This window comes from Colobus angolensis, unplaced genomic scaffold (assembly GCF_000951035.1).
Source record: "Colobus angolensis palliatus isolate OR3802 unplaced genomic scaffold, Cang.pa_1.0 Scaffold186, whole genome shotgun sequence".
Classification (NCBI taxonomy): Eukaryota; Metazoa; Chordata; class Mammalia; order Primates; family Cercopithecidae; genus Colobus; species Colobus angolensis.
The window spans coordinates 2,007,140-2,032,775 of NW_012114999.1; the positions used below are offsets into that span (position 1 = coordinate 2,007,140).

At 36.1% G+C, this 25,636-nt stretch overlaps 1 protein-coding gene across 4 annotated transcripts in view; it reads left to right on the forward strand.

The window, feature by feature from the left end:
• Positions 1-25,636, forward strand: part of MTF2 (metal response element binding transcription factor 2) — a 58,474-nt gene that overhangs the window by 22,709 nt on the left and 10,129 nt on the right. For 2 of the 4 annotated variants that reach the window (XM_011939992.1, XM_011939993.1), the window contains exons 2-10: positions 6,926-7,124; positions 7,240-7,321; positions 11,371-11,466; positions 11,682-11,782; positions 12,159-12,307; positions 15,020-15,115; positions 16,014-16,082; positions 17,208-17,331; positions 24,142-24,209. In XM_011939992.1, coding sequence (XP_011795382.1) covers positions 6,926-7,124; positions 7,240-7,321; positions 11,371-11,466; positions 11,682-11,782; positions 12,159-12,307; positions 15,020-15,115; positions 16,014-16,082; positions 17,208-17,331; positions 24,142-24,209 — 984 coding nt within the window. The remainder of the gene's footprint in view (positions 1-6,925; positions 7,125-7,239; positions 7,322-11,370; positions 11,467-11,681; positions 11,783-12,158; positions 12,308-15,019; positions 15,116-16,013; positions 16,083-17,207; positions 17,332-24,141; positions 24,210-25,636) is intronic. The other 2 variants (XM_011939994.1, XM_011939995.1) reach the window with 2 other exon arrangements.

Below are 25,636 nucleotides of genomic sequence, written 5' to 3' on the forward strand. Positions count from 1 at the left end.
GCTAGCTTTTTGTATTTTTTAGTAGAGACGGGGTTTCACCGTGTTAGCCAGGATGGTCTCGAACTCCTGACCTCGTGATCCGCCTGTCTCGGCCTCCGAAAGTGCTGGGATTACAGGCTTGAGCCACCGTGCCCGGCCTATAGTAATTATCTTTATTATTTATCCTATATAGTAGTTGGGAATGTAGAAGAATGAGCTTTATATTACTGCTTATGTTAAAACATTGGAAACACCCTAAATGTTCCTCCATTGGGTAATGGTAAAACGTTGGAAACATCCTAAATGTTCCTCCATTGGGTAGTGGTTGGAAAGCAGTTTAGCAGCTGATGCAAAGGTTATTTTATGTGCTTTTATTTTATATTTACATAACAGATGGAAATCACATTGTTCAAGATACATTGTTATGTGAGAAAATTTATAGAACAATACATATAATGTCCTGTATTTTATTAAAATCATTTATATGAATTATAGATATGTAGTACAAATAAGAAAAATCAGGAGATTAACTTTTTTTGTGGGAGGAGATTGCATGGAGAATTTTCACTTTTAACTATATGTTTCTATATTATTTATTCTAACATCAGCATGTTTACCTTTGTAATCAGAAAGGAAATAATAAATTCTAAAATTAGAAAAGTTAATTTGGCTTCTAATAAAGGTCACATTCTAGCAAAGAGGGAAGTAATCAGTGACAATAATGGGGTGGGGGAAACTGCATAGAGGAAAACCCTTAGGGGAGGAAAATGTACAATGATGTTTATCCTACATATATTTGAGTTGTGGCGTTATGGGTAATGTACTCTTTTCTTGCTTTGTTTTCTGTAAGTTTTTTTGGACAGAGAAATTTTAAAAGAAGATAATGCTTTTACAAGTTATTTATGTATGTATTTTTTGGTTTTTGTTACAGGGTCTTGCTCTGTTGTCTAAGCTAGAGTGCAGTGATGAAATCGTGGCTCACTGAAGCCTCAACCTCCTGGGCTCAAGTGATCCTCCCACCTCAGCCTCCTGAGTAGCTGGGACCACAGGCGTGTGCCACTACACCCAGATAATTTTTTTTTTTTGTAGAGACAAGGTCTCTCTATGTTGCCCAGGCTGGTCTCAAATTCCTAGGCTCAAGTGATCCTCCTGCCTCAGCCTCCCAAAATGCTAGGATTAAAGGTGTGAGCCACCATGCCTGGCACAAATGATCTCTCTATTAATGCAGTTTTATATAGGATTTATGTTTATGTGGGTAAAAGGTTGATGTGTATTTGTCTTAAATGTGAATGAAAGTAGAGTCTATTTTTTACTTAAAGCAAAACAGATGATTTGTGCTTAGAGACATTAGATTAAAAATGTATCCCAGGTGCCGTGGCTCAGGTCTGTAATCCCAGCACTCTGGGAGGCTGAGTTGGGTGGATCACAAGGTCAGGAGATCGAGACCATTCTGGCCAACATGGTGAAGCCCTGTCTCTATTAAAATACAAAAATTACCTGGGCCTAGTGGCATGCACCTGTAATCCCAGCTACCCGGGAGGCTGAGGCACAAGAATCACTTGAACCCAGGAGGTGGAGGTTGCAGTGAGCCGAGATCACGCCACTGCACTCCAGCCTGGCGACAGAGCCAGACTCCATCTCAAAAAAAAAAAAAAAAGTAGATAAAGATGAGAAGTTAAACTCCTTAAATATTGGTTAGATAAAAAATTTAACTCCTTAAATATAGGCGTTTCTTGACTTGAACTTTATAAAGTCTGCATAATCCTTCTACCATTTATGTGTCATGCCCTATGCAGAGATTGAGGATACAAGTGTGAATAAGAGACAGACATTCCCTGTTTTGGGGGAGGTTGGTGGGTTGAAGTGGGCTGAAGACTGAAAAGGGGAGGAGACTATAGGAGTGGAGACATTAAGTGTGTATAAATTTACCCAGGAGATTTGCTTGTGAATGGGAGGAAAGAGGAGGAAGTGGTGGAAAGGGAGCACAAAGAATCAAGAGAATTTTATTCTACCCCCGACCCCCAAGATCCTTGCAAGTTTTTAAGCATAGTTGAATGCTAATGAGAGGGTCCTCAGAGAGAAGATTTATTGAATGCTGGCTCTGGTTTGTATCCTATAGTAAACTTCATCAAGTTATAATCTGTCTTGCAGTTGCAGTTTCCTCATGTAAAAAGGGATCTGTAAAATCTAATCTGCAAAAATATCTCTAAAGCAGTGCTCTGAGTATTAAATTACCTCTATATATCTAGTGCCTGGCACAGTATGTGGCTCATAATAGGGACCCAAAAATGATTTGTGAATGAATATGTTGAATGTTGTGCGGTTTGTTTTTTTTTTTTTGAGACCAGAGTCTTGCTCTTGTCGCCCAGGCTGGAGTGCAATGGTGTGGTCTCGGGTACTGCAACCTCTTCCTCCCGGGTTCAAGCAGTTCTCCTGCCTCAGCCTCCTGAGTAGCTGGGATTACAGGTGCCCGCCACCACGCCCAGCTAATTTTTGTATTTTTAGTAGAGATGAGATTTTGCCATGTTGGCCAAGCTGATCTCAAATTCCTGACCTTGTGATCCGCCTGTCCTGGCCTCCCAAAGTGCTGGAATTACAGGCGTGAGCCACCATGCCTGGCCATGAATATGTTGAATGTTTAATGTAGGATTAGGTACTTGGTAATCTCAGTAGTTTTTTCCTGGGGGTTTGGCTGTGAATGGGAGGGAAAAAATGAGGAGGTGGTAGGAAGGGGGCATAAGGAATCAAGGGTAACTATAATTAGGTTAGGTCTCATTTGAGACACAGCACACCAGAAATATTAGGAGAAGCAGAGCATAAACACAAGGAGATAGAAAAATAAAAAAATGTTTTATACCTTATGACCTAAGGATGTGCTATGCAGTGGGAGTAGTACGGTGGAGAGTAAGACAGAGACAGACCTTGCTATCCTGAGAAAAGGGGATAATTTGTTGAAGTAATCGCAAAGCATATGAAACTGGGAATGTTTGCAATTTTTATTTTTGTACAGTTTCTGCTTTGGAGTTGGAAGATTCTAGGTCTTAACAGAGACCTGCCATGGCATTCTGCTGAGGTCATTTTTCACCCATGATTAATTATTGTTCAGGCTTTGGCTATTTTTTTTTTTTTTTTTAACTGAAGGGAGGCAAAATCGGTCAAGTAAACACTGAACTTAGCTTTTTTGTTGTTGTTGTTTTTTTGAGACAGAGTTTTGCTCTTGTTTCCCAGGCTGGAGTGCAATGGCGTGATGTCAGCTCACTGCAACCTCCACCTCCTGGGTTCAAGAGATTCTCCTGCCTCAGCCTCCCGGGTAGCTAGGATTACATACATGCGCTACCACGCCAGGCTAATTTTGTGTTTTTAGTAGAGACGGGGTTTCTCCATGTTGGTCAGGCTGGTCTCGGACTCCCGACCTCAGGTGATCTGCCTGCCTCGGCCTCCCAAAGTGTTGGGATTACAGGTGTGAGCCACTGTACCCTGCCCCTTAAAGCTTATTTCAAAGTTGATGGCTAATAGAGTTATTCTCATACTGTGAAGGCATTAAATTGTTTCAAAGTCTGGAGAAAGAGGATTATTACCCTCTCCTTGAGCATCCCTGATGATAGAGAATTCATTGTGATTCTTCCTGCATTTTTACTTATGTTCTCTTGCACTGATCTTGTCAGACATTTAAACTTTTTAACCCCTGTAATTACACTACCGAAAGTGCCTTCTCCTCACAACTGACTATGGTACAGAAAAACAATGTTAGATAAAATTGCTTTGTGCCTTAGCATGAATCAAGGCAGTGGCATTTAACTGTACTTGTATTCTTCGTTGTGTACTAACAGTAAAAAACATAAACACACACACACACATACATACATATATATGTGTATATATATATATACACACCCCCAAACCTTATTTCACTTAAGAATTTTTTTTTTTTTTTTTTTTTTTGAGACGTAGTTTTGCTCTGTTACCTAGGCCGGAGTGCAGTGGTGTGATCTTGGCTCACTGCAGTGTCCGCCTTCCAGGCTCAAGCCGTTCTCCTGCCTCAGCCTCCTGAGTAGCTGGGATTATAGGCACGTGCCACCATGCCTGGCTAACTTTGTATTTTTAATAGAGATAGGGGGTTTCACTATGTTGGCCAGGCTTGTCTTGAACTCCTGGCCTCAAGTGATTCACCTGCGTCGGCCTTCCAAAATGCTGGAATTACAGGCATGAGGCACTGTGCCGGCCAGGTTTTTAATATGTGTGATAAAGTAGAAATGGCATAAGGCACTTGTGCCATTGTTTGAGTTGCCAGCTGAACTAGCAGCTTTTTCATGGAACACCATTTTTACTTGAAACAGCCACTGAGTTCTGTATAAGGCAGGTATTTTCTTGAAGTGACAATCTATGTTTTATATTTACCTTAATTACCATTTTTTTTTGTTTGTTCCTGTAAATTCAAGTTAGCGTCTTGTGTCTGTCCTTCCTTCCATTTTTCTCTTTTCTTTTCTTCTTTTCTTTTGACAGGTTCTCTCTCTGTTGCTGAGGCTGGAGTGCAGTGGCACAATCACAGCTCACTGCAGTCTCGATCTCCTAGCCTCATATAGTCCTCTCACCCCAGACTCCTGAGTAGCTGGGACCACAGGCACATGCCACAATGCCTGGCTAATTTTTATTTTTTAATTTTTTTAGAGACATTCTCCCTGTGTTGCCCAGGCTACTCTTGAACTCGGAATCCTCCTGCCTCAGCCTCCCAGAGTGCTGGGATTACAGGTGTGAGCCACGCTGCTCTTGGCCTTGTGTCATTTCTTTGAAACAGTTGAAACAGTTTTGCTCCTATACACTTCCTTTGTGCTATTATTGCCAAATATATTACATTTCTGTATATTATGGGTCTAACAATTATGTACATATTGTTTTGTATACTTGATTTGGAGGGAATATGCGTTTATGCTGTATTTTATAATTTTGTTGGTGTTCTTTTGTGTGTGTGTGTGTGTGTGTGTGTGTACATACATGTATTTGAATTTCTTTCTGGGTTTATTGATTTCAGTCATGGTAGTAGTCATTGTAAGATGTCTCTGCTAATAACAAATTCAGTTTTTGTTTATCTGGGAGTGTGTATTTCACCTTCATTTTTGAAAGATAGTTTTGCTGGATATAAGATTCTCTGGTGACAGCACCCATTCCCTGCAGCCTGCATACTTTGAATATGTCATCTTACTGCCTTCTGGCCTTTATTGTTTCTGATAAGAAGTCAACTGTTAATCTTATTGGGGTTTCCTTGTACGTGATATATTGTATTTCTCTTGTTGCTTTCAAGATTTTGTTTTTTTGCTTTTCAGCATTTTGTGAAAATGTGAAAATGCTTTTCAGCATTTTCAGCATGATGTGGCTGGGTGTAGATCTCTTTGCATTTATCCTACTTGGAATTTGTTGAGCTGCTTGGATGTGTAGATAATGTTTTTCAGCAAATTTGGGAAGGTACCAGTTATTTCTCTGGATATCTTTAAAATGTATTTCTTTCAAACTGAAACATTGTATCCATTAAACACTAACTCCCTGCTCCCCATTCTTCCTAGCAGTTGGTCACCATTCTGTTTTCCATCTCTGACTTTTTGAGTGTCTAGGTACCTCATATAAGTGGAATAATTGTCCATTTTGTCTGGCTTATTTCACTTAGCATAATGTCTTCAGGGTTCATCCGTGTTTTAGCATGTGACAGGGTTTCCCAGAATTTCTGTATTTTTAGATATTGAAAGTAGATATTCCTAATACTTAGGAAATTTTTGAAACTTTTTTCTTTAATTTTCCTGCTCATTTTATTTTTACTAAACTTTTATGCTATTTTTAGAATTATTATCTATCTAGTTTTACATGTCACTGTATGTTTAATTAGTGAAAAATCTAATTTGGAAAAGTGAAACCAAGCACTGCTTTGTTACTTTTAAGAAAGTTGATGGTGGTATGCTTTGCTGTTTATGGAATGTCTAATACATAAGTTATAATGTAATTTCACAGTATTTAATGTTACTCTTTTTTTTTTTTTTGCCTCTAAGTACTCTTATAGTGTACTTTCCTTTTTTTTTTTTTTTTTGAGATAAGAGTCTTGCTCTGTTGCCCAGGCTGGAGTGCAGTGGTGTGATCTTAGCTCACTGCAACCTCCACCTCCTGGGTTCAAATGATTCTCCTGCCTCAGCCTCCCCAGTAGCTGGGATCACAGGTGTGTACCACCACGCCCGGCTACTTTTTGTATTTTTTTGTAGAGACAGGGTTTCACCATGTTGGCTAGGTCTTGAACTCCTGGCCTCAGGTGATCCGCCTCGGCCTCCCAAAGTGCTGGGATTACAGGCATGAGCCATCGCACCCAGCCTTATAGTGTACTTTCTATTTGTGTATAATTTAATGAAATTGCTGGTTATCAATTTTTTTTTTTAACTCTTAGTCTGCATGTTTGCTCAGTTCAGTAGTGATTCCCTGTAAGGAGAAGGTCCTGACTGCCCTTCCTTTGAGTGTGAAAAGTATGAATAACACCCAGCTATCCCTTGAAGTCACTGGTTAGTGTGTCTTAACTGCATGTGGCATAATCAAGAGATTAAAATGTAATTCACTTTTATTCTTTAACTAAACCCAGTCTTGAGATTCAAGACATTATTTGCTCATGACCATGGCCTGCGTACCTCAACATAAAGCTGTTATTTTGATGACAGCTACCTTGAATGTGTTATCTTGGAGTGTTTGCTGAGTCTTGGCCTCACTTAGAGTAGGCAATGAATGGATATTGAGAATTGTTATCATTTTGTTTTAAACTGCTTTGTTTTGAGAGTATTTATGACTTGAGGTACTTTTTATATTTTTCTTTGTCTTAAGGTTTTTAACGAATGAAAAGCTTTAACATATAAAATATCCCACTGGTATAAAATAAGCTCTATAAGTAAGTCTTATATATGGTCTTTTATTCTCTAAACAGAGACTCTACAGGGGCAGGTAATTCACTGGTCCACAAGCGGTCTCCTTTACGTCGAAACCAAAAGACCCCAACATCCTTGACCAAGCTGTCTTTACAGGATGGACATAAAGCCAAAAAGCCAGCATGTAAATTTGAAGAGGGTCAGGATGTCCTAGCTAGATGGTCAGATGGCTTGTTTTATCTTGGCACTATCAAAAAGGCAAGTTACTTTAATGTATCTTTTGCTGTTTTTGCAGTAAGCATTTAATAATCTTAATTTAACTTCATGTTTTTAATTTTAAGAGATCACCGTTAAGTATTTCTCTGTATTGCAGATAAACATATTGAAACAGAGCTGCTTCATCATATTTGAAGACAGTTCTAAATCCTGGGTTCTCTGGAAGGACATTCAAACAGGCAGGTGCTACTATTTCTCTTGAACATGATTTAAATTAAAATTTGATTTTCTTCAACTTGTCATATTATGATGTTTTCTTTTGAATACAGTGTATTTAGATAACTCAGTATTACTTCTGAGGAGAAGTTAAAAAATCAGCATAGTCTTTATTACAGACCATAAGAAGAACAAGAATACTCTAGAGGACAGATGCATCAGTAATTTAGACCTGTAAGCTATATTAAGACCCTTCTAAGAACTTTGAAGAAAAATCTTTGGTAACTAATCTAATCTCAGTAACAGTTTGGGATTCAATTCAACTGTTACTTGCTTATATTTGTAGAAAGCAAGTGTTTATTGGGAGCATACTATTTGTCAGTTGATTTGGGAAATTAGGACATATAAAACTGATTTAGAATAATAGAAATATTCTTTAAGAGTGGTTTAAAATTACCATTTAGTTATGGGTTTTTTTATGTTTAAATGGGAAAATGAGGCTATATTTGTGTGCCAGTAAAAATGAATACAAGTATGCCTTGGTTTGGTTATAGGTATGCTTCTTGTGATGATTTCTATTATTAGAAACTATGATTATTTTCATGCTTTTAGCATCTGCTAAATATAGATGTTTTTCCAGGTACCTCTTTCATGCAAAGTACTTTTAAAAATTACCGATGTTTACTGAAAACCTGAGTATTTTAGCTGTCATTAAAGCCCTACTTTTAGTTTTCCTGTTGCTGGGTTAATAGGCCTATACTAAGACCTGTGTTTTCTGTATTCTCATAGAAAAGAGATAAATTTTCTCCCCAAAGGGTAGATACCTTGCCAAAGTATTTAACGATTGGGTTTTATATTTGAATACCAAGTACAATTTTATGGTAGGTTTCTGCTGTGTTTTAGTTCTTGACTTTACTCCTAATGTTTCTTAAAGAATAAAGAAGTTTTGGTAAAGGAATGGAAATGTTCTAATTACCATCTATATAGTTGGTACTCAGGGCTTAGGTTGGGAACTAAGTAGCTTTTACTCTGGTAAAATGTTTTTCTAGAGAAACTTTTTATGGTTTCTGGACTGATAAGTTTAAAGGACTAAAATTACGTTTTGAATCTGAAATTGAGGAGCCAGAGAAAAGTGTGACTCATAAGATTTAAAGGGATAGGAGATCTCCAACACTACTAATACTGAGCAGATCTTACTACCCTGCACACAAAATTATTCTTTTTTCATTATTTTGTAAACATAGGTCTCTCTGTAATAGCAGTGAAACATGTTATGCTGCTTTTTACTCCCCTTCCATTAGCTTTGTATTTCTTTCAGCTTTGAAAGATGTTTTGGAGTTTCCTGTGGATTTAATGTAATAGGTCTGTCCATCCTTTTGTCCATTTCCTCCTTTCTGCTTCTCCTTCTTTGCTTTTAAAAGTGGTAGAAAAGAAGAAAACCAGTGTTACCTAGAGATAGAAAGTTGTTGTGTGAGGGGTCCTTTCCTGTTCTACAAGTGCCGCACCCAGTATGTCAGTTTAATGTTTTGTGGTTGTTCTTTCTTCACTGGTTCCTTTTGCTGTTCCTGGAATTACAAAGGATTGCTCCTGGTCATTTAACTCTTAGTACCCTGATAGTAGCACATATGAAACTTGTAGTTGCTATAAAAATGAATAAATGAATCTGAAACCTGCGTTATGGCATATTTCAGTGAGGAGTGGGTTTAGTAGTTTTCTTCCCTGTAAGAAACCTGGCAGTAATACATTTCAAAACTTAATAAATTATATTTATCGAATGAGTTTCTTTTAAAAATTTTACATAAAAAAATATTAGTAGTCAACAGGGTAAAATATATCATGTTATAACTGTTACATAAATGTAAGAGGGTTTTAAATCTTAGCATCTAATGCTGTTTTGGTTTCTGTGAAATGATATACTCTTGCATTGCTGGTGGCAGTGTAAATTTCTATTTTGGTTGTTTAGCATTTGCATTAAGTGCAAAAGTTTATAATGATCTAATAGACTCATTTCTAGGAGTTTATTCATAAGAAATAATTCAAAAAATACTAGGTGAAAAATGTTTCCTGAGCTTTATTTTAACAACAACAATAAATTTGGTATTTCTAAGATGAAATGGCCAAGGCTTTCTAGTCAATTGGATTTAGAGTAAGGGAGTCTATAGAAGATTACTGAGCTTTGTAGGAAGGTTCTTGTAAACTTGATGATAAAAAAATATATATATATGTTTGATTTCACAAGTAAAAGTTAATTCCCAGCTTCTTCGGGATTGTTTCTTGGGTCACTACCTCACTACCCCCCTTTTCTGAGGAATTGCCTTCCCTTTCATTAGTCCAGGTAGTTACAGTGAGAGTCAGGTCAGGCACCTACCCTAGGGGGGCTGTCATTCCATTTCCAGGGAATTGTAAATTTTCACAGAGAGTTCCCAGGCTTAATCTGGTTGCTATCCTGACCGGAACCATAAACCCAGAAGCTATGGGAGACCACCTTCAATGAAGTGTACCAAGAAGCAAACAGCTGGGCTCAGTGCCTTCTGTCTGTAATCCCAGTGCTTTGGGAGGCAGAGGCAGGAGGATTGCTTGAGCCCAGGAATTTGAGACCATCTTGGGCAACACAGGGAGATCCTGTCTCTACCAAAAAAAAAAAAAATTAGACAGGCATGGTGGCACACCCCTGTGGTTCTAGTTACTTGAGAGGCTGAGGTGGGGGCATTGCTTGGGCTCGGGAAGTCAAGGCTGCTGCAGTGAGCTGTGGCTGTGCCACTTCACTCCAGCCTGGATGACACAGCAAGACCCTATCTGAGGGGAAAAATAAAAGGAAGCAAACAAAGCAGGAGCATGAGAGACCAAAACAAACAAATAGGAGAAATACAAAAGACAGATTCCCCCTCTCCAAAAAAAGAAAAACAGTTGGTAACCTGTATGCCCAAGAGTAGAGTAATAATGAAGTAAATTGGGTTCTTTCCGTTAGATGTAATACTATGCAGCTATTAGAACTTAACAATTTTGAAAACTAGCTGTGTGAAAAATGCTTTTGATAGAAGAAATACTAGGCAGTATTGATGAAGCATCTCGTAGTGGAGAGAGCATGGATTTTGGCACATCTGGGTTTGAATCCTAGTCTTTTTGTTTTCTCAGGGTCTTTGGGTTAGTTACTTTGTCTGAGCCTCAGTTCTTCTCTGTAAATAGTATATTTGTAAGTTAGTTGTAGGATTAAACAAAATATATCAAGAGCCTACACAGTGCTTGGCCCATAGTACAAAATTGTAAGTTTCTATTGTTGTTATGTACATAAAGTGTGTGTATTGTGAATTTGTCTCTATTGAAACAGATGAGAATACTGGAAATGATAATGTGTTAGGGTGGTAAATTGTATTATAAATTTTGTGTGACTTTTTTTTAGAATAAAAATGTCTAAGGAAGAAATAATTCACTTGTTCTGCTAAAAAAAAATAATTAATTGTAGGACCCCAAAGTTTTGTTGCAATGGTATTTTGTTAGGGTACATTATTGGATACCATATTTTCAGATTTCAGAAGCTGGAGATTAAATAATTACTGTTCAACCTGTTTAATAAATTAGTAAGTAAAAGGAAATGCTCTGAATTCAGAGAGAAAGAGGTAGTTTACATATCTTTCTTGCTTTTTTTCTTTAATTTCATGATATTAGTGGTGTAGGATAAGTGAATGTATGTACATGAATAGATAAGTATTCTATAAAGTAGCTCTAGTGTTCACAAACCTCCTCTACCTGCTGTTGCCCATCCCTCATCTCCACCTTCACCTTTAAGAGTGAGAATATGAGAAATGAGTAATAAGGGAAGATGCTTGAGAGCAGTTTAAATTATGCCTTCTGCCAAAAAGCAGATTAAATTATGAAAGTAGACAGGCATGTTAAGTTAAAGGTAGAAGGAACACAGAGAACAGAGAGATACCATTTTGTGTACTTTGTCTTGTGAAGCATTATAATATACTTAGTAAACATTGTCCATATGTGCTGCCTATTGAGTCATAAAAGTGGTTTTGTTATATGGAATTTTTTATGTCTCTTTTTAAATGTGTTTTAAATATTTTAGGAGCCACTGGAAGTGGGGAAATGGTCTGTACAATATGTCAAGAAGAGTATTCAGAAGCTCCCAATGAAATGGTTATATGTGACAAGTGTGGCCAAGGTAACATGATTTCTTTTAATCTTGTGGAAAAGCTGTTACATACTGAATGCCTATGTTGAAGATTAATGAGTAAAAATACTTTACATTGATAATTTGAAATTATTATCCTGTTTATTAATTATATTAATGTAGGAAATACTACTAAAATGCATCTTGAAATTGTGTTGAAAGTATTAATGAAATAGAATTTGCTTTATGCTTTTTTTGATATTAAGGATATCATCAGTTGTGTCACACACCTCATATTGATTCCAGTGTGATTGATTCAGATGAAAAATGGCTCTGTCGGCAGTGTGTTTTTGCAACAACAACAAAGGTATATTTTAAGTGTTTTGGGCTAACGCCCTGATGGAATCTGTAAGACATTCTCAACATGATGATTGTGTACACTGAAAGTTTGAATGAAATGAGCAATGAATGCTGGGTAGAAAGAGGTGCTATTTATTTGACTAATGATGCTTAAGTGACTTTTTAATGATGCTTTCACTTACTTGATGATAGTAATATGGGAATTGGTGCAGTAATTTGAAAGAAGAAAAGAAAAATAGAGATTATTATTAATCAGACAGTTTGTGATATGGTAAAAGTTTGGAAAGGAATTTCTCCAGAAGTGTCAGAGTCATTTTTAAAGTATAGAATTGTGTGTAAAATTTTAGCCTTCACTCTTTCACATTTTTTTTCCTCTAATGTAGAGGGGTGGTGCGCTTAAGAAAGGACCAAATGCCAAAGCATTGCAAGTCATGAAGCAGACATTACCCTATAGTGTGGCAGACCTTGAATGGGATGCAGGTCATAAAACCAATGTCCAGCAGTGTTACTGCTATTGTGGAGGCCCTGGAGAGTAAGTAAATATAGTTATGTAATTCCCTTTAAGTAATTTTTATTTGCTTGCCTTATCTATTTTTCTTGATTATGTTGTGTGAGTGATGCTGAATTGCAACTGTATGAACACATCAGTGAAGAAAACAAGGGGGAAAATCTATTATTTTCATAAAAAAATAATTTTTGTCTAGTTTTTTATCATATCTACACATTAAAAAATATGTGTGTAAGTCTTATATTCTGGAAATTTAAAGTGAATTATAAATATTGTCATAAAGTTAACTATTGAGGGAAAACATTTACTGCAGGGGCCCAGTATCAGTAGTTTCATTGAATGTCATATTTAATGTGATTGACCATTTAGAAAATGGTATATTTAATATTATAATTTGAATGGAAGAGGAAAACACAAGTTTTTTAAAATGTAAAATCAACACGGAATTTTTTCACAGACAGATTACTGCTTCTACGTATTTTCATTTCTTTCTTAAAGCGATAGGGCACAGATTGTAGTATGCAGTGACATGATCATAGCTCACTGCAGCATTGAACTTTTGGGCTCAAGTGATCCTCCTGCCTCAGCCTCCCAAGTAGCTAGGACCACAGACATGTGCCGCTACACCTGGCTAATTTTAAAAGGTATTTTTTTTTGTAAAGGCAGGTTCTTGCTATGTTGCTCAGGCTGTTCTTGAACTCCTGGCCTCAAATAGTCCTCCTACCTTGGCCTCCCAAAGCTGGCTGGGATTACAGGCCTGAGCCACCCTGGCCTGGAGTAGCACTTTTATTTTCTTCCAGAACTTTTTCTTTGCATATATAACTTGGCCAACTGTTTGGTGCATGAGGCCTAGCTTTTAGCCTGTTTTGGCTTTTGACATACCTTCCTAATATTTGATTTAAATTTAGAGACTTGTGAGTCTTCCTTCCATTTGAACACTTAGAGGCCATTGTAAGATTTTTTTTTTTTTTTTTGAGACAGGTTCCTGCTCTGTTATCTAGGCTGGAGTGCAGTGGCATGGTTATAGCTCACTCCAGCATTGAACTGGGCTCAAGCAATCCTTCCATCTCAGCCTCCTGAGTAGGTGGGACCACAGGCATGTACCACCACACCCAGCTAGTTTTAAATTTTTTTTGTGGAAATGGAGTCTTGCTATTTGTCCATGTTGGTCTCCAACTCCTGGCCTCAAGTGATTCTCCCACCTTGGCCTCCCAAAGTGCTGGAATTATAAGCATGATCACCACGCCTGGCCCCCACTGTAAGATTATTAATTAGCCTAATTGCAATATTATTGTGTCTCAAGTTACAGGAAGCTTGAGGAGAGGGAGAGGGATGGGGACTGGCTGGTTGGTAGTAGTCAGAACATATACAACATTCAGTGATTAAGTTTGCCATCCATGTGGGCAGTTTTTGGTGGCCCAAAATAGTTATAGTAATAACATCAAAGACCACTGATCACCATGAAAGATATAATATTAATAGTAATGAAAAAGTTTGAAATGTTATGGGAATTTCCAAAATGTGACACAGAGACGTAAGGTGAGCACATGAACCTAGAAAAATAGTGCCGATAGACTGAATCAAGGTATACCTCTGTTTGGAAATGGTGCCTTTTATTATTTTCAAATAAAGATAACCGTATCAAAACCACATACTAGCTGGGTGTGGTGGTGTGTAGCTATACTGCCAGATACTTGGGAGGCTGAGGTAGGAGGATCCTTTGAACTCTGAAGTCTAGCTTGGTCAATGTAGCAATGTAGCCCTATCTCTTAAACCCAAAATCCATGTGCTAACTGAAAAGAGAAGATATATTTCTTAGATGAAGATTCAATTTTAGCATCTTTAGCTTTCTCAAACAGATCTATAGACCATACACTGAAATACAGCTAAACCTGTCAAAAAGCCTTTTTACCTGGTAGAGTCTTAGGTTAGATTTATATTAATGTTAAGCAGGTTTATTAAATTGTTATGTTCTTTTTATTATATTGACAAGAATAATAGAAACACAGTAAAGATATAAACTAGAATGTTTATAATCTGAAAGCTGCCTAAGGCAATTTGATATTTGGGGCAAACAACAATACCTCTGAATCTGACCCCTCCTGGGGTTTAGAGAATTGATGTGAAAAAAATCCAAGAGGCCTGGCATGGTGTTTCTTGCATGTGATCCCAGCACTGTGGGAGGCCGAGGACAGGCCTGGGCCCAGGAATTGGAGACAGCTTGGGCAACATAGGGAGACCCCAGTTTTACTTAAAAAAAAAAAAAAATTTTGCTGAGCTTGGTGTTGCATGCCTGTGGTCCTAGCTACTTGGGAGGCTGAGGTGGGAGGGTCACTTGAACCTGGGAGGTTGCGGCTGCATGAGCCATAGTCATGATGCTGTACTCCAGCCCGGACAACGTAACAATATTTGCCTCTTAAAAAAAAATAGCCTAGGCTTGTGTTTTAACAGAGCTCATTTAACTAGTGTAGGAGCCAGGCATTTTTGACTAGAAGTAGTAGGTGTATCTTTCAAGAGCTTATAAAATTTCGTGAATAAAAGAGAGAAGAGGGATGAAATAGCTGATATTATAAGCCTTTTTTGGGAACGGAAATATTTACAGTAAGTATAGTAGAAATGTGATACTTTAATTAGAACAGTATTGTGGATTATGCCACTTTTTTTTTTTTTTTGAAGAAATGAAACTTTCCCTTAAAACAGGAATTTTAATGTTAACTTTTTTGTTTTTTTTAATAGCTGGTATTTAAAGATGCTACAGTGCTGCAAATGTAAGCAGTGGTTTCATGAGGCTTGTGTGCAATGCCTTCAAAAGCCAATGCTGTTTGGAGACAGGTGAGAAGGGCATTTGAACTTTACTAGCTGATTTTTGTCACTTTTTAATTGTGGTTATATTTGCGATTTCAGATTTCCTAAAGATAGTTTCAATAGTGATTTGGAAAGGGGTTGTCTCAGAAGGAAAATATTGAATAATATACTTAAAATATACATAACTTTTGTGCTTTTGGATTTTATTCCAGAAAGCTTGTAAGTATTGTCAGTGATTATATTTGTTCCTATTGACCCACAGTACTCTAAAGTATTCTCTTTGGTATCTTCCTTTAAAGAACCTCAAAGGGATTGTATTAGAATTGGAAAAGACCACAGGGCCTTGTTAAAGACACAACTATACTTTAGATATAAAAAGTTTGTAAAAGCAGACTTAATGTACTTTCTATATTAGAAGAATGCAAAGTAGCACAGTGAGCTCCAGGAACAAAAAGCTAGACCACTAAGTTTGACATCTGAAAACCTGGTTTTAAATCTTGGCTTATGCCACTTAATTTTCTTTCTGACCTTAGGGAAGTTCACTTGTCCCTTTGGGGCTTATTACATTATTTTGAGCATTGAATTAAACGATGTATATGGGAGCAGCCATCACAATTCCTGGCACACACAAGCGATCGATTAGTAAACTATGATTATGTGTGAGTCTGTGTGTGACCTTTGAAGGTCTCTAGTGGTTAAAAAAAAAAAAAAAGATCCTTTCTCTTCACAGATGAACTGTTTCATTATTTGTTATTGGAAAAGAACTTCCCTCAATCACAGAAAGCATTGTAATTTAAATTATATTTTGTTTTGAGTATCAGTCTTTATATCAGCTGTAGGTTATTCACTCAGTGAATATTAGCTGTAATAGTTTTATCTGATTACTCACTCTAAAACTTTTTCTTCTTTTTTTTTTCCCCCTTAGATTTTATACGTTTATATGCTCTGTCTGCAGTTCTGGACCAGAATACCTCAAACGTCTACCATTACAGTGGTAAGTGTGGACGTTTCTGTTCAAAAAAGAAAAAAAGCCATTTTCTTAAACCTACAAGTTGAAACTCTATATACATTTACTTGGCTTAAGTAAAAATTGGTTATTTATGCTTGGCTTTATTTCTTTTATTTACCCTCATGCCTGATGTCATCTTCACTAAGTAACATCCACTTGTATTGCTAAATTAATAAGGCTGTTCAGTGTTGAATGTCATAAATGAAACTTTCAGATATCCTTTAGACCTTCTAAATTCTTACTCATATTTCTAGTTATTTTGAACTTCAGAATAGCGTATAGTAGAAGAGAGATAGGTATAACAAATATGCTAATTTCTGCTTCAATGTAGTAATTCTTGTGTATTGGAAGTGTGATGAATTTTAGAGGTTTACTAATAAAATGCTTACAGTAAGTACTTACAGATCTTTGTTGTATTTTACATATTTTAGCAATAGATAGGATTTAACCCATAAATCAGATAGTTTGGTTAAGTATGGTATATTTTGTAGCTTATATCCGGAAGTGAAAAAGCAAAAATCTTGATTGTAAGTTATATTTTTTTAAAGCCAGATCCTCTTTGAATACACTTTCAGAAGTAATTCGTGGCCAGGCGCGGTGGCTCTCGCCTCTAATCCCAGCACTTTGGGAGGCCGAGGTGGGTGGATCTCCTGAGATTTAGAGTTTAAGACCAACCTGGCCAACATGGTGAAACCCCATCTCTACTAAAAATACAAAAAATTAGCCTAGCATAGTGGTGGGCGCCTGTGATCCCAGCTACTCGGGAGGCTGAGGGAGGCTGAGGCAGGAGAATCGCTTGAACCTGCAGGGCGGAAGTTGCAGTGAGCCGAGGTTGTGCCATTGTACTCCAACCTGGGCAATGAGCAAAACTCCGTCTCAAAAGAAAAAAAAAAGAAGTAATTCTATATTTTCTAGTTTATAGTTGCTATTCAGGATAAGTGAATGTTTAGTCACTATTTTCTAGTTATTTTTATATGTAGTGATTTATTGTGAATATGACTATCCGTCTAAATCTCTTTGCATTTTAATTACTGTTTTATAAAGAAACTGTGATTTCTTAGCAGTAACTAAAAACATTGTTTTGTGTATTTGATTATTTTTGGATTCCAGGGTAGATATAGCACACCTATGCCTTTACAACCTAAGTGTTATTCATAAGAAGAAATACTTTGATTCTGAACTTGAGCTTATGACATACATTAATGAAAACTGGGATAGATTGCACCCTGGAGAGGTAGGTGGTCTGAGAACTAACTTCAGTAGCTACTTGATGTCTTTTTTTGTTTTGTTTTGTTTTTCAAAAAACAAGTAAGACACATGTATAAGTCAGATAACTAAAATAGAATTTTATTTTTAGTTCTGGGTACAAATAAGTTTGGTATGGATATCAGGACCAGCCTTCTCATCCTCCTGTGTGTTTGTTGCCTGTTGACTCTGGAAATTTGTAGAAGGAGGAGGTATATTATTTGATTCTTCCATTTTCTGAAGTGAAAATCATTGTAGTTACAGAGAGAAGGGAGGGAGAAATCTTTAGTTTTGGGTATCTTACTCATAGTTTGACCTCCTTTTCTTCTAAGTTTTCTATAAACTTAGAGATGTAACCAACATTCTTCCTTCCTCTCTTGTTGGTACTCCTTTATATATTTCTGACTTGTAGGAATGGTGGGATCTAATAATATTGTTAGAAAAATGAGTTTATAGAGTGAAGCTGCCTGAATAGAAGATTATCCCCTCTCGTTCTGAAATCTCATTTTGCTTCTCATTTTTGAAGTGTAACTACCTATGCTGGTTTACAGTCTTTTTTTTATAAGAATTTAAAAGTAATATGTGTTCATTGAAGAAAATTTTGAAACTAATGAATAGCAGAAAGTAACTGGAATAGGTTTAATAGGGACTTTATTTTTAGCATTTATTTAGAATTACCAAAGTACATATATAAACTACTTTTAGTTAAAACTAAAAAAATTGTTTTATAATATGTGGAGTTTATATGTATATCTTAGTCATGCTTTTTTTTAGGTAAAAATTTTGCAAACTGATTTGAAGTTTAGGAAGAATTTCTTGATTTGTGAAGGACATCCTATTTCATATCAAATAGGATATCAGAGGGCTTTTTTGGGGTTTGTGGGATATCAGGGAGAACATAATACATGATTTAGTTTGTAGTTTTAAAATCTAGGATGTTATTGAAATTCAGTTGATGAATTTTTGAATTCATCATTTGAGTTTTAAATGTTAGATATTGGATTATCATACAAATTTTTGTTAAGTTTTCGGTTAAATACCTTTTTTTAGATGACGTTTGAAAGAGAGTGATGTGTACATTTGATAATTTTTTTTTTTTTTTAAGACGGAGTCTTGCTCTGTCGCCCAGGCTAGAGTGCAGTGGCGTTATCTCAGCTCACTGCAACCTCTGCCTCCCAGGTTCAAGTGATCCTCCCGAGTAGCTGGGATTACAGGTGCCTGCCACCACGCCTGGCTAATTTTTGTATTTTTAGTAGAGATGGGGTTTTGCCATGTTGGCCAGGCTGGTCTTGAACTCCTGACCTTAAGTGATCCGCCCACCTTGACCTCCCAAAGTGCTGAGATTACAAGCATGAGCCACTGGGCATGGCCACATTTGATAAATTTTAATAAACTGATTCGTAATCAGAAAGTCAGGGGTAAAGCATTAGAAGTGACTATAGTGGTTTTTGTAATTATCTTAATATTTAATGCTATAATTTGTTTAAAAATTCTAGCCATTATTCTTTTAGCACTTCGTATGCAGATACATATGTATACCTGTTAGTACACTGTATGCATTATATAATGAAATTCTGCAGTAGTTACTTGATGTAGATATTGGGTATATATAATATAAAACCTCAAGTTGTGCTTATTTCAAGTTCTGTCATTTTTAATTAAAATTTAAATTTTAGTGTTTAGATTTTATTCAAGAGGCTGGAAATATAAGAAAATGAAAATCACATTTAGTATATTTTTCAAGAAAAGAGTTCAGTTTATCAATTTCAGGTGTCCTAGCTCCAACTGAACTTCTGAAACATACTAGAAAAAATTTGCTTCAGCAATAATACATGTTTTATTTCTGTAGCCTATGAGGTAATGTCTTAGAAAAAAAGAAAAAGTTTTAATTTTTAAGATTATTTCTACTTTTTGAGCCATCAGATTTATTGTTAGAACAAGAGACTAATAATTTCTTATTGTTCTTTCTCTGAATTAAAATAAGAAAATATTCAGACTTCTTAGATGAAACATCTCATGCATAGACTTTGGTAATTGACAGATTGAAGTTCAGGTTTCTAATTTTCTGTATTCTTTTATATTTTTATACTGTAATTATAATTGGATTTTAGGGTGAGTTTTTAGTAATAAATAGACGATACAGTTTATGCTAGTCTATCATGTTTATTCAGTGTTTTTCATTTAGTTTACTTTCAAATGTATGTAGTGATTGATACAAAGATAACATACATAATGGGTCATTCCAAATTATTTGAATAGAAAATTTTTGATAAACTGAAAATGAATTACAAATTGAATTTCGTCAGTAATCCAAATTTGGGTTAACAAAAATTTCCTTTTATTTATATTCTTATTCCGAATCTTATAAAATGCCATTAATTATTTTCGAAACATGGGAAGTAGTGTATGCTAAATATAATGTTTATATTTTATAATTGAGTGCCTTAGTCATTTTGAACATCAGCTCTTTCTTTTTTTTTTTTTTTTTTAGAGAGGGGCCGGAGAGTGTCTCTCTCTCTCTCTTTTTTTTTTTAAAGAGACACTTGCTCAGACTGGAGTTCAGTGGTGCAGTCATACATAGCTCACTGAAGCCTTGAACTCCTGAGGTCAAGTTATCTTCCTGCCTCAGCAATTCTTGTTATACATAATATAGGATAAAGCACTTGCTCTAGAAATTTTTCTTCACAAACAAAACAGAGAACAAAGGTTGCGATTTTAGTTTATCTAAAATGTGGAGTTTCCTTCCTCTTGCCACCAGATCAAAGAAAAAAATTTTGTGATGATATAAGTTGATTGAAATTTTTTATGGCATTTTGCATAGGAATATATATTGCACAACTAGGCAGTTATCTACATTTATTATTCCTGAACTTTGAATTATAATTAATTTTACATATGATGAGGCTGGCTAAACTTTAATGGTATTTTTTATTTTGGAAACCTAGTAAATACATATTTACATTTGTAATTACTTGCTGTAATCTTATATTGAATCAGTTGTATTCTGTTTCGTGTATTGTGTCCCCTGCCCCCTTTTTTTTTTAATAAAGGAAGCACTGTGACTGTTTTTATTTTAAAGATTTTTTTAGAGCAGATTTAGGTTGTCCCCTTCTGCCACACATGCATTGCCTCCCCCATTATCAACATTCCTCCACCATAGTGGTAGATTAGTTATAATTGATGAAGCTACATCAATACGTCATTATCATCCAAAGCTGTGACTTCTTTTAGTAATAAAAAGAAGTTTAAAAAATATTACACTTTTGGAGATAATATCCTTTCATACTGAAAAGGCAAAACGTAACAGTCATATATCATATTTTTTTCTTAGTTGAATATGGTATAGGATTGTTATGAAGAGAAGATAAAACTTTTGAATCATTTTAGAAGATAATGGTAGTATTACACTGTTGCCTTATGTAGTTTTTGTACTTCTTTTGGCTGGGTACCTAATGATTATCATATAGATTGAGTGTAGCTATTTGAGGAACTACTATGTTTTGGATTATTTTCTTTGAGATAGTAAAAATACTTAACATTTGAAGCCATGATAAACTTTCTTAAGGTTTTTATATAAAATGAAGTCTCATGTGTTGTATCAGATTGTTTTGGGGAGTTTAAAATGAGATATTAGTATTTTTTGTAATTTGCTTATTGTCATTTGTCTTTGATTCTTGAAGTTATTTGAAATCCTAGTTCTGTAATAACTGCTTTTCTGTGGTCTTAAATTTTAGAAAACCTGAGGTTGATAGCAGAATAATGTATCGAGTGCTACTTCACTTTTGAGGGAGGTAGGGAGAAAAGCAAAGATGAAATTCAAGAAATACTGTGGTAGAAATGATACTAGAGGAAAATATATAATAGAAGTGGAATGATATCTATAAGTGGAAATTATAAGAAATCTGAACAACAATACCTTGGGGCTTAGAGTGTTATAATTAGCATGTAGTATGGTGGTTAACAACAAATTACCTAAGCTGTTGGGATACTTAAGCCCAGGTGGCTTGGAACTTAATATTGGTAATTGAAAGGAAGAGTTATACCATAAGTATTAGTGTGAGATTAGTATCTGGAGAGGAGGGAGCAAAAAAAAAAAAATTATTCTTTTTGGAGATTTATATAATAAACCTCATGGTCAGATGGAAGGCACAGAATATGATGCTCTTCTAATGTAGATTATCTGATTTACACTATAATGGTTGTACTTTTAGTTTGCAAAATGCTGAAAGGGGGAAGTCTTTGGCACTTTTATGGTAGCTAAAATATGCAGTTATTTGCAGAGTCGTTGTGGAGTGTTGAAGGAACTTAATAGATAAAATTTCTGAGAAACAGTAGGGAGTAAATACCAAAAGAAAGTAGAGTTCATTGTGATTGTCAAAATGTAAAAAAAGAGTGGGTTTTAGAAATTAGGAAGTTAGTTTTGTTGTTGACTTAGCAAAATTGTAGAGCAGATTTTTCAGATACATGGTTTGTGAAGATTTAAAAGGCATAGGAAAATCTCTTATTAGAATAAGTCGTGTATACCCTTGATTTCTTTTTTGATATGATTAGCAACACTGGTTTGTCAGTGTGTGTTTTTTTTTTTATGGTTAGCAAACGCTGGTTTGGGCATGATATAGACGTAGTATAACTTGACTTCAGATGAGATATTAAAATGTGAACTGGTTAAAGTGAAAATTAAATGGATTTGTAACTAATGGAAAAACAGTGACAAAGACGGTGCTTTGAAAACATTCTTGAGGGAGACTCTAATGGAGGACCATAGGGGATTCTGTCTTTGTCTCTACCTTCAATTCTAGAAGGATGACAGAATCAAGAGAAAAGATCTGGAACAGTGAGCTGAAAACAAGATCAATTAACAGCAGTTATAAAATTCTGCTTTAGCCATAAACACAAACAGTACATGGTTATGATAGGGGATACTCAGTTTGATAGCAGTTCATCTGATACGATTTCACAGTTGGGGTGGGGAGGAGGTACCAGGAAGAAGTCAGAAGCTTAATATGAAGTAACCATATGATATAACTATTAAACATTTTAACCTAATCTTATAGTTAGACATGGTAGTTGCATTCAGATACATGAAGCGCTGTCTTGTAAAAGAGGGAGTGGAAGAGCTCTGGGGAGGAAGATTTTTGCCCACTTATGGAATGGGCTTTTTTAGTTACTGCCTTATCAGCTCTTATCAATGGCAGTAATTAAGCCATGGTTGAATAAATATCTGTACTGTAAAAGAGACTGCAATATTGGTGGAAGGCTGAATTGCATCTAGGGTCTCATTCAAGCTTTAAAGTCTGATTCTGTTATTCCTTCTTTAAAACAGAAATTCTCTTTCATTAGACACTTCAGAAATTACCGCAGGAGGTAGTGGTTTGATATAGAGGAATGAGTACCTAACTCCTATTTCACATGTTTTTTTTTTTTTAGCACTCAGCAGATTGGCACAGAGTGGGCTCTCAGTGAATGTAGAATGAATGAACTTACACTTGAGTTCAGGTTCTAGCTGTCTCACCAACTAGACAAGTGAATTTGAGCAGTGTGTTTTTTTTTTTTTTTGAGACGGAGTCTTGCTCTGTCGCCCAGGCTGGAGCGCAGTGGCCAGATCTCAGCTCACTGCAAGCTCCGCCTCCCGGGTTTACGCCATTCTCCTGCCTCAGCCTCCGGAGTAGCTGGGGCTACAGGCGGCCGCCACCTCGCCCAGCTAGTTTTTTGTATTTTTTTAGTAGAGAGGGGGTTTCACCGTGTTAGCCAGGATGGTCTCGATCTCCTGACCTCGTGATCCGCCCGTCTCGGCCTCCCAAAGTGCTGGGATTACAGGCTTGAGCCACCGCGCCCGGCCGAATTTGAACAGTTTTAACCTTTATATTTGTTAACTCGTGTAAAATAGAGTCGGAGTAGATGACTTACAAGTTTTTTCTAGCTCCAGCATTCTATTTGGCAGATTTGTTTTCTCTCTCACTTAAAACAGTTCTGAGGCTTGGGAGTTTTAAGTGGTAAAGAACATACTAGCTGTAATTTTGAAAGTTAAGTGTGATATTTTGGAAGCAGCTTTTTTTTTTTTTAAGGTCTTTGTAGCATTAATTCAGCATGGTCCTTTTGTGATTTAGATTCGTTTGCTAATATGCCCTAGTCAAGAAGAGGCAGAAAGGTCTCTGAGAAAAAGCCCTACTGGAACAAAATAGGCTTTTTTTCTAGAATTAAATACTTAGATTTTAAAATGGTTTATGATGATGAAAAATTATTGAGCCATTTAGAGCTGGCTAAAGTCTATAATTATGAAAATAAGGTCTCTCAATTTTACAGTATTCTAAAAAATTATAGAGATTATTGGTTTATGCTAGTGTTAGAGGTACTGGAAAATGGTATGTTTCTCATTACTTTTTGTATTTCTTCCTATTGATATCTGTTAGGAACTTTTATAGTAAATATTAAAATAATTCTAATGTATTATTTCCCTAGGTTAAAGAATTTTTGAAAAATTTAATAACCAATACAATCCCATGTTTATGTTGTTTTACAGTTTGTAGTTCCTTCATAAACATATCACTGGATTAATATAATGAGCAAGTAATTAGTGTAGGATTTATACTTCCTTTTTTATAAGTGAGAAAATAAGCCTTGAGAGGTTAAATGGTCCTAGGTCACATAATTAGTCAGTGAGGACTTGGAATTAGAACTTAGATCTTCTGACTACCAATCAGTACACTTTTCCTCTGCATCACATTGCCTCTATCTAGCACCTGTATATTACTAATTGATGAAATTGTAGTGCGTTAAATTGTTTCTTGATACTTCACAGCTGGCAGACACACCAAAATCTGAAAGATATGAGCATGTTCTGGAGGCATTAAATGATTACAAGACCATGTAAGTTGATTTATTTTATGTATCCCTATGAGGGAGACATTTAGTAAGTATAAGGAATAATGGCATTGTTTAAGAATTGTGGGATTGGTGTATAGAAGAAGTACATACCATTTTAAACTTTTTAATGTCCTATTCTATTTTAGTTAGATTAAAGCAGTGATTCTCAAGGATTGGAGGAGGGGGAGGAGTAATCCTTCTCCTGGGAATGGTGGGTGGGAGGCATATTGGTATCTCTGGGAGAATTTAGCCTATTCCATTGAAAAAGCATATTCAGTAATAACTTCCTTCTATAATGTAATCTACTGAAAGTGAAATAAAATCTTGTTAGCTGGTGGGAATATTCAAAAGATAGGAGAGAATATTGTAGGGAATATGGGGTTTTAAAAAGATTGAGATCTGTGGTTATAGTTAACACCATTAGTTACAGAAAAGTAATATTTCTAGCTGAGTGGTCTAAGATAATTAAGTGATATTATTTGATATGTTCTCATACAGATATACAGATCTTCTCCCCCATTTTTACTTTTTTTTTTTACTCACCACTATACTAACAAGGATTCCCTTTTTAAAAACAATATATCTACATTTCTTAGAAACATTTTTAAATGCAACAGAAATTTTATAAATGTATGTGTTGACTCCAATAAAGTGTTGTAAAATTTTTGTTTGCAATAAGTTGGTGTTTTGAATTTGGTAGTATTTCCTCATTAAATAATGTAATTACTAGTGGCTGGATCTTTAGACCAGCTCAAAAAGTCATGAGGTACCTGATATGACCTTGAACTATAATAAACAGGAAAAAAGACTGTAAAAAAGTCATGAGGTACCTGAGTAATTACTGTGCTGGTAAAAATATTTCATGGGACAGTGAATTCTGAATTTCAACTTAGGGTACCAGAAATATATCTGTTCCTGTTGTGGTAGTAATGAGGGATCGGGATCCCCTTTCTTAAACCTGCAAAAAACATTCTGGTTGGGTGTAGTGGCTCACACCTGTAATCCCAGCACTTGGGAAGCCGAGGCGGGTGGATCACTGGAGGTCAGGAGTTCGAGACCAGCCTGGCCAACATGGTGAAACCCTGTCTCTACTAAAAATACAAAAATAGCCAGGCATGGTGGTGCGCGCCTGTATTCCAGCTACTAAGGAGGCTGAAGCAGGAGAATAGCTTGAACCTGGGAGGTGAAAGTTGTAGTAAGCCGAATTGTGCCTTTGCACTCCAGCCTGGGTGACAGAGCGAGACTGTCTCGAAAAAAAAAGAAAACGAGGGGGAGAACATTCTAAACAACTGATGGAGGTTCTTGTGGCCAGGCAGGTTTCAGTAGAGCTGAGGTAGATGGAGGTGCTTGGGAATAAGGACCATAGAGACTGAAAGAAAGGTCTAAGGATCATATTTTTCAGAGGCCCAAGTCCGTATTGCTCTGAAATA